General features: G+C 37.7%; 1 protein-coding gene across 4 annotated transcripts in view; it reads right to left on the reverse strand.

The window, feature by feature from the left end:
* EPM2A (EPM2A glucan phosphatase, laforin) overlaps positions 1-10384 on the reverse strand; it is a 122490-nt gene that overhangs the window by 78684 nt on the left and 33422 nt on the right. For all 4 annotated transcript variants that reach the window (XM_034669257.1, XM_034669258.1, XM_034669255.1 and 1 more), the window contains one exon: positions 2940-3114. In XM_034669257.1, the coding sequence (XP_034525148.1) occupies positions 2940-3001 (62 nt within the window). In that variant the 5' untranslated portion in view covers positions 3002-3114. The remainder of the gene's footprint in view (positions 1-2939; positions 3115-10384) is intronic.

Consider the following 10384-nt stretch of genomic DNA (forward strand, 5'->3'; position numbering starts at 1 on the left):
TATATATATGCACCTGAGAAGGATAATAACAGGTTGAATTATCTGAGAATCCAGTAGAATAAAGATTTAGATGTAAAACTAAGTTGCTTTAAGGAAAATTTTTAAATTTAACCTTTTTTGCATGACTATGAATGAACTGTGAGTACATGATCCATACTCACCTCACATACAGCTATGATACTACATATGAAGCTGAAGAAATACTTTCTTTAAAAACTGAAACCTACATGGGGAGCAAAGGCTCTCAGAGTGAGAAGTGTGTCCCACACAGGTCCTCCTCATCCTTCGATTCGGGGTGGGGTAGCAGTAGTGGCCAGGCTGCATGTCTGTTTCTGTGCTCCTCAGGAAGACATGGTCAGCCCACATGCACACACCTGTACCAACACTGCTAGAGGCACAGAAGCTAGTAATGGCAGAGGAAACGCATGCTCACCAAATTTAATAATCAACCTCCTCTTTCTAATAATAAAGGTGGACAACTAAGAATTTCCATGTATACTTAAAACTAACAACAAAAAAGAGAAAGGTCAAAATGAGTAGAGAACAACTGATTCTGGAGGAAACAAGATAATTGTGGTAAAAGAGGACGACTTCAAAATCATTCTCATTAGTATTATAAGAAAGACTCAAGAATATATCCATTTACAAACCAGAATAAGCTAATATGCAAAAAGGGTATAACAAAATAAGTAAGAGTCCATGAAAAATAAGGATACAGTTATCAAAATTAAGGGAAAAAATTAGTTGAGTTGGAAGGAAAAAAAATGGAAGTTTTCCAAAATGTAAAGCAATAAAACCTAGAGGTGAAAATATTTTTTAAAAGTCAAGAATAAGATATAAATTGACGAGGTCCACCATCCAAGGATGGTCTTTAAAAACAGAACAAAGACAGAACAAAGGAGGAGAAATAATCAAATAGTAGAAGAAAATCCCCAGAGTCTAAAACATGACTCTTCAGCGATTGAAGTTCAGCAAAAATGAAAAATAACTCAAAAACACAACCTCACTAAAGGTTAGTACACCTCAATGGGTGCTTCTTTTCAATTCTTTTCTCTGGATCCTCTTCTTTGATCTCTAAATTGTATGGACCCAAGGGCTTATTATTTTCACTTCTTTTCTTTGCTCTGCTATATTTCATTCATTCACTAAATGATTTCATCTAAACTCATCATTTTGAGGGGTGCCTGGTTGGCTCAGTCGGTTGAGCATCTGACTCTTAATTCTAGCTCAGGTCATGATTTCAGGGTCATGATATCAAGGACCTCACTGCCCCCACCCCCGCCCAACCCTGCACCGGGGTCAGGCTCCATACTCAGCAGGGAGTCTGCTTGAGGATTCTCTCTCTCTCCCTCTGCACCTCCGCCTGCTTATGCTCTCGCTCTTTCTAAAAAATAAATCTTTAAAAATAAATAAATAATAAACTCATTACTTTGAATGTCATCTATATATTGATAACCCCAATTTTATCTGTCTATTCGCAACCTCTCCACAAAACTCCAGACATCAGATTGATTTCCTTTCTGCAATCTAACCTACATTTCAAATATATTATGTCTACAATAGAATTATCATCTCGATCCCTACTCCAAACTGCTCATCTTCTCTTCCCCATCTCAATACACAGCAACACCATTAATCCAGTTCTCAGGCTATAAAATCACATGCCACACTTAACTCCTCTCTTCCTCATGTTTTGCCTCCAATCCATCAGCAAGGCCAACGTCTAGCATGGATTTACAAGAACGGTGTGTCCAAGAAGAACATGAATTCCCTAACACTATGATGAAGTCCCATCCCCTCTTCTACCATTCACTACCCTGTTTGTACTAATGACATCTGTCATTCAAAGCAATGCAGTTTTTAAGAACATGAGAATGCTTCTTTGTCTATGGCACAAACAGTGCACATTCTACAGTAAATAATATTTATATGATATTTTAAATGTTGAATATTGGTTTCCATTTTCAAATCATCAAACTATAAAAGACTTAATTTACTAAATTAAATTTAAATTCTATAAACCTTGAAAATGTGAAAGCAATGCAAAACAGGAATTAACAGGTGGAAATAGATGTGGAGGAGGATACAAGGACAATAAATCTCTGACTTACCCAGTAGGAAATCAAGAATCACTGTCAAAAATGTATAGGTCAAGAAACAGAATTTTTATGAAGTTAAGTAACAAAAGAATTTTTTTTAATGAGCTGATAGAAAGTGGGAGTGGGGAAAGACGACAGGTGTAAGTGAACTTAATATCTCTCATGCCACAGATGGGAAACAATAGCTATTTTTAAACAGATACATTAACAAATAAATTATATGAATATTATTTAAGACTTGGAATTAAACTCCAGAAAAACTAACCATAAAAGCACTGGAAATAATCACTTCTGATGAGTGGTAATGAAGGAGAGTGTATTGAACCTTACTTTTCAGTTAGCATCCTCTTCAGTGTTTGACTTTTTATTATGGCACATATGGCTGGGATAAGAATTAAATAAACAAATAAAAAAATAAATATATTACTAAATAACAGAACAAATGATCACATATAATCCAGCTTTATGTCTACATGTTCACACATTTATGTGAATGGAAGTTTATAAAGAGAGACCAGTTTTTGTTTCAGTGTTGGTCAATAGTATAAAAGATAAATGCTGATCTAGGAACCACTATCAAAGTACAAAGACTGGCTAAGTACAATCTGGTCAAAACATGTTGATGCTAAAGTATGTAATTAATAAAAAAATTCTATACAAAGAATGTTGCACATCTAGAACCAGAAAAGCTCGCACAGTGATTCACTGTAATTTATCTCCTCAGGCCTATATGCCCCTCCAAAGGGAGACACTGCTGTTTTGAACACAGTAAACACTTCCATTGTCCTAATACTACCTCCCGTCCTATTTCTATGCTTATAAACATGGCACTATTTTTACCTTGAATAATGCATGGCTTGGTGGCCTGCAATATTAAAATAGAAGTCTGTGGTGTGCTTCATCTCATTGGTGTGCCCAGTGGCCTCAATCCAGTGTCCTATTGGGAGACAATAAACACCATCCACCAAGTTGTTTTCATTATAAGTACAGCAACGGTCATGGTGAGGTCCATTGCCTGGAACAAGAAGAAATGACAAACGGAGCAATTAAATCAATGTTTTGCTTAAACAGCCCTAAAGTAGCTGATGCAAAATTAATAGGAAGAAGAAAATAAATATAAAGCTGCTTAATCCACACATTTCGGTATGAACAAAAATAGACTAGAGGGAAAAAACAAAAAATTTGTAGTTACATATGAATTTCATGGAGTTCTGTGGTCCCTTTGAATACATGCATATTTCCAAAAGCATATTAACTCTCAGAGTTTAATGGTACCTCTTAGTGCCCTAACTGCCCATTGTGAGTCATTTTGTAGCCTTTTTATCTTTCTGGTATGCAAATTCATAACTAAAATCAGTAATAAAGTGTTTTATTATCAGCTCAAACAACAAATGAATTTTTAAATAAATACATTAATAAGTAATAAAACAAGTGATCATATCCAATCTTGTCTGCATGTAAATCAGTGGTTAGTACTATTTTCAGATGGGAAATTATCACAGAGATTAGCTACGTTGCCCAAGGTCACAAAACTAGCAAGTGCCAAGCTAATAGCAAACTGATACCCCCCAGATCCCCATCTTTCAGGCACCTGATACCTTCATGCTGTTTTCTGCCTGCTTCACAAGCACAAGCACACACCATCCTCCCTCCACGGAATGAACCCAAAGAGACAGAGATGGAAGAACACTTCTCTGAAAACGCTAATTGCCTACATCACATTCTGCCCAGTATCTACTACACTAGTAAACAGACCCTTTATTTCTATGAAATTATAATTCATACAGTATTTCTATTCACCCTTCTTTTTTTTAAGATTTTATTTATTTATTTGACAGAGATAGAGACAGCCATTGAGAGAGGGAACACAAGCAGGGGGAGTGGGAGAGGAAGAAGCAGGCTCATAGCGGAGGAGCCTGATGTGGGGCTCGACCTCATAACTCCGGGATCACGCCCTGAGCCAAAGGCAGACGCTTAACAACTGCACCACCCAGGCGCCCCTCTATTCACCCTTCTTATGTGACCACCCCATTTCAAATCATTCCTTTCCTTAAACTACCTAATTTCCATATACTGTCTTTAATATAAAAAAAAGCAAAATAAAAATAGGAATAAGTCACATTTGTTACAAATATTAAAAATCTGACTTATTTGTTCCTTGCTCTATCCTATAAAATATTTTACCTAAAGTTGTTTAGCATAAAATCTCAAAAACAAAAAATCCTTAAGTCATTGGGCAATTCTTTAGGACATAACTCCCTTCCATCAGGTAGGAGGTACGAGATGGCTCCCTTAATAAATCATCACTGATCTTCCTAGATCAGACTTCTCTTTTTCTCTTGATGGCTACAAGGCACTACACCAACTGGTCCTTTACCCTTGATATTTAATGGATGAAAACCAAACTATACTGGCAACCCCACTTCTAGAAACATATCAAATAGAAATATAACAAGAATAAAAAAGATACATAGAGGTACATGAGTGAACAATACTATTTTAATAGCACACACTCTAAACTATAAAAGTTCATCTATTCATTCTTCCAAAAATACTTTTTAAATGTCAACTACCTGATCTACACTGTGCTAAGTCACGTTAAGGATTTCGGTATTTACATAGGAACAACAAAAAAAAATGAAATATTTTAAGTAGGCAGGTAACATGACCAAATTTTTGTTTTGAAAGTATCTCTCTGGTTACAGAGTAAAAATTTAATTCAGATGCAATGAGATTAAAGCAAAAAGTCTATTTAAGAAAATATTGCTCTAGCCCAGGCAGGAGATGATGAAAGCCTAGAGGTATACATGGAAACGAGTGGGCAGATTTCGAAGGAAAAACCAAGGACACGGTGATTAACTGGATATGGGAGGTAAAGGAAAAGGGAGGCAACAATGACTCTAGGCTTCTGGCAAATATAACTCAATATATGGTGGTACTATTCACTAAGATGTGAAAGCTGTAAGAGGTTGGAAGAGAAGATCACCAGTCTGGTTTTTGGACTTGAAGCGCCATTTAGATACAAAAGAAGATGTTAAGTACAAAGGTGGCATTATCAGTTTGACACTCAGACCAGAGATCTGAAGTAGAAAAATAAATTTATGAGTCATCTAAGTGTAAATGGCAATTGAGGCAAGGATATAGGTGAGTCACAAAGAAAAAAATAGTGATGTAGAAGAAAAGGTTTCTAGAACCAAGTCTGAAAGCATCCCAACATTTAATAGCTGGATAAAGAGGATGAGCCTACAAAGAATGCATAGGAAGAGAAGCTGGAGAGAAAGACTTGTAGTGAATAAGTGAGGTGGGGGGACATGATTGGAAGTGTAAATAGACATTTAAAACTGGGTGAATGCATATCTGATTGTTAAAAGTTACATTTGGAGAATGGAATTGGGATGAGGAGGCCAATTTTACTCTAAACTATTCTGAATTTGTTGGATTTGTCACAAAGCACAAGTATTATTTTTCGGTTTAATAAAAGAGTAATATCTGCAGCTTCCAATGCTCAGCACAATAGACTTACAACAATTTATTTATTTACTTTTCATTTTAAGTAGGCTCCATGCCCAATGTGGGGCTTGAACTCTCGACCTTGAGATCAAGAGTCAGGTGCTCTATTGACTGAGCCAGCCAGGTGGCCCTAGACTTATGACAATTTAAAGATTTTATTTATCTATTTATTTATTTAAGAGAGAGACAGCAAGTGCAAGCAAGGAGAGGAGCAGAGGGAGAGGGAGAGAGAGAATCCTAGGCAGACTCCATGCTGAGCACAGAGCCCAACGGCCAGGGAGGAGGGGGGGTTGATCTCACAACCCTGAGATCATGACCTAAGCTGAAACCAAGAGTTGGATGCTTAACTGACTGAGCCACCCAGGTGCCCCTAGACTTACAGACAATTTAAATGTTACAACTTAAATAAATACAATTACTGAGGAGCTCAAATATACATAAATTACAATGTTCAAGAAAAATTATTTACATAACATCAACTTCCTAGGAATTCTTCATTCTTGGAATTAGTTTTTTAAATTACTCACTTTTACACATACATGTTTTAGGAGAAGTAACAAAACACGTCTATTTTGTTCAGCCAGGGAGGTATCAGTGGAGGCCTCATGGAGAGCTGGAACTCCCACCCCACTCAGTAGTAATAAAGTCAATCCCTTCAGTTGTCAATGGGTGGGGAACCTGGGTAATGAGGCAGAACCCCCACCATCTGACTAGAGCAGTGCTAGAGGAATCAGAAGATTTGAATAAGATCCAGGGTCACATTATATAATATTAAAAATATCAGGTTTCAATACAGTCATTCCTCATATCAAAAAATCACAAAGATCTCAAACTGAATAAAAGTTAAAAATGCTTGAAAGATGCCAACAACAAGATGACATAAATGCCAGAATTATCTGAAAAAGATTTTAAGCTTCAACAACCAAATGTGTTCTAAAACACATTCAAAACAAATGAAAAATTAGAAAGTCTCAGCAAAAAAATAGACAACATAAGGAAGAACAAAATGAAAATCTTAGAACTAAAAAATATAACAGTTGAAATAATAATCTCAGTGGATAGGCTCAAGAGCACAATAAAGGAGACAGAAGAAAGAATCAGCAAGCTGCAAGACAGAACAATAGAAATTACTCAATCTAAGCAACACAGAGAAAATAGACTGGAAAAAAAGAACAGAAATTTAAAGACCCATGGGACTATAACAAAAGATCTAACATTCGTGTAATTGGAGTTCTGAAAAGACAGGAAACTGTGAAGTGAAAAATGCTTGAGAAAATAATGCCTAAAACCTATCTAACCTACAGATTCAAGAAGCTGAGCAAACTCCAAACAGGAAAAACACAAAGAAATCCATGCCACTATATACCATAATTAAATTTCTGAAAACTAAAAATGAAGGAAAAATTGTGAAGGTAGCCAGAGAAAACTAACAATTGAGGAGAACAACAATTCTAACGTCAGTAGGCTTCTCAAAAGAACGGGTAACAGAAGATCTCTAAGCAGACAGGAAATCACTGAACATTAGGAAGGATGAACAGGGTAAGCAAATACATTAGTAAAAACAACAGACTTTCCTTCTCCTCTTGAGTTTCTAAAAAAATTATAATGCTACCTGATGTAGTTCTACATGTAGTGGGAGAAAATATTTAAGAAAATTATATGGAGAAGGGCAAAAGGATAAAAAGGAAAGTAAGATTACTCCACTTTATTCAAATGGGCAAAATAATGACACCAGTCAACTATGGTAAGTTATGAATGTATAATGTAGATAAATCAAAATGAAATTCTAAAAAATGTTCAAATATGAACCACACATTCCAATATAAAGGTAGGGAAAAAACAGAGGAAAAAAAAACAGAAAACTAAAACTAAAAAATAAAATGACAAACTTAAATCCTAACATAACCAATAAATACAATAAATGCAAATAGTCTAAATACACCAATTAAAATATAGAGAGTGGCAGAGTAAGCTTTTTTTTAAAAAATGAACCAATTGTATGATGTATAGAAGAAACTCACTTCAATTTATAGGCAGGAAGAAAGTAAAAGTGTAGAAAAAGATATACCATGCAAACAATAATCAAGAGAAAGCACAGGTGGTTATGTTAATATCATAGAAAGTAGAACCTTCAGAGCAAAGTAAATCACTAGAGATAGAGAGGGAAATTATATGATGCTAAAGGTATCAGTCTATCAACAAGCTATAACAAGCTAAATTTGTACATACCAAAAAATAGAGCTGCAAAATATGTGAAACAAAAAATAAGACACTTGAACATAGAATAGACAAATGGAATTATACTTGGAAATTTCAATAACTCTCTCTCAACAATTGATAGAACAACCAGACAAAAAATCAACAAGGAATAAAATAACTCAGCATCACCATCAACCAATGGAATCGAATTGACATTTATAGAACACACCACCCAACAATAGCAGAATACACATTTTCAAGTGTCCACAGAGCATATGCCAAGCTAAATCATATACTGGACCATAAGACAATATCAAAACTTTAGAATTAAATCACATAAAGTGTTTTCTCTGACCTCAATAAAATCAAACTGGAAATCAATAACAGGTAATAGGAAAACATTCAAATACTTGGAACTAACACACATACTTCTAAATAATCCATGAGGCAAAAAGGAAGTCTCAAAGTTATTATAAATACATTGTAATGAATGAAAATCAAATAATATAAATCAAAATAAGTGGGACACAGCTAAAGTAGTGCTGTGAGGGAAATTTACAGCACTAAAATGCATACAGGAAAAATAGGAAAGTTTTCAAATCAATTATCTAAGCTCTACTTCAAGAAATTAGAGGGAAGTTGGTTAAGATGGCGGAGGAGTAGGGGACCCCTTTTTCACCTGGTCCCCTGAGTTGAGCTGGATAGGTACCAGACCAGCCTGAACATCCACGGAATCAGCCTGAGACGCATGAAGATACATCTGGATCTCTACAAATGAACATCTCCAGGGCTGAATATTGAGGTATGAAGCGGGGAGCTGTGAAACTGCGCATAGATATCAGAAGATAAACGGAAGGGGGAGGGAGCCGCCACGTTCAGGCACCAGGAAACAGTAGCCACCTGCACGGGGGAGCGGGTGGACTCGCGGATTAGCACCCACAAGAGAGCAGACTGAGACCATGAGCCGGGGAACGTGCGCCACCAGACTGAAACGGGGCACCGGTGTGCTCACTGGATCCAGACTGAGACCGGGAGCTCCGGGAGCGCGCACGGGGCGGCTGGCGGTGTTAGAAACACAAAGGACAGAGACTCCATGGCCCTGGAAGTAAGGGCTGGGATGCCGGGTGTGGGGCACACATCCCGGGACGCTGCAGGGTTGAGCAGCACCAACAGAAACAGAGTTAAAGTGGCCAGAACATCAGTGGAGAATGGTCCACGATCCCTCTGTTCTGAGACAGAGGCTGAGATTCGGCCACTGCTGCTCTGACTCTCAGAAGAGGCAGAGCAAACCGCCAGGGAAAGCTGCCAGAGAACAAAAGCCTGGAAAGACCGGCTCACAGGGTGCCCATCCCCATCCCCCCTCACAGGGGACACAGAGACTCAACCCAAACAGGTTGCCTGAGTACCATTGCGGCAGGCCCCTCCCCCAGAAGGCCAGCTGAAAAATCAAGAAGCCCACATCCCTAAGTACCCTTTAAAACAAGTGCACACGGCCTGGGTCCTGGTCAATAATCTGGGCTCTGGACAACCCCGCAACCTCTCCTCATCAGAATGACAAGAAGGAGAAATCCCCCCCAAACAAAGAAAAGACAATGAGGCCACAGACTCGGAGGCCACAGAACTAATGGATATGGATATAACGAAATTATCAGAAATGGAGTTCAGAGTAACAATGGTCAAGATGATGTGTAGACTTGAAAAAAGTATTAACGAAAATGTTAATGAGAATATAGAATCTCTAAGGGCAGAAATGAGAGTGAATCTGGCAGAAATTAAAAATTCTATGAGCCAAATGCTGTCAAAACGAGAGGCTCTGATGGCCAGGGTGAATGAGGCAGAAGAACGTATCGGCAAATTGGAGGATGGGTTAGGAGAAGGGAAAGTTAAAATAGAATCTTGGCTCAAAGGTTACGGGAGATTACTGACTCAATGAAACATTCCAATGTCAGAATCATCAGCAACCCCGAGGGGGTGGAGAAAAACAGAGGTCTAGAAGAGATATTTGAACAAATTGTAGCTGAAAACTTCCCTAATCTAGCAAAGGAAACAAACATTCGTGTCCAAGAGGCAGAGAGGACCCCTCCCAAGCTCAACCACAACAAATCTATGCCACGTCCCGTCATAGTGCAATTCACAAATATTAGATCCAAGGATACAGTACTGAAAGCAGCCAGGGCAAAGAAATTTCTCACATACCAAGGCAAAGGTATCAGAATTACGTCAGACCTGTCTACACAGACCTGGAATGAGAGAAGGGTTGGGGGTGGCATTTTTAAAGCTCTTTCAGAGAAAAACATGCAGCCAAGGATCCTTTATCCAGCAAGGCTGTCATTCAGAACTGATGGAGAGATAGAGACCTTCCAGACTCGCGAGTCATTAACCAATTTCGTAACCACAAAACCAGCCCTACAGGAGATATCAAGGGGGGTTCTATAAAAGTAAAAAGGCCCCAAGAGTGATACAAAACAGAAAGTCACAATCGATAGAAACAAAGACTTTACAGGCAACATGGCATCATTAAAATCATATCTCTCAATAATCAGTCTCAATGTAAATGGCCTAAATGCTCCCATAAA

This window comes from Ailuropoda melanoleuca, chromosome 10 (genome assembly GCF_002007445.2).
Source record: "Ailuropoda melanoleuca isolate Jingjing chromosome 10, ASM200744v2, whole genome shotgun sequence".
NCBI classification, from domain to species: domain Eukaryota; kingdom Metazoa; phylum Chordata; class Mammalia; order Carnivora; family Ursidae; genus Ailuropoda; species Ailuropoda melanoleuca.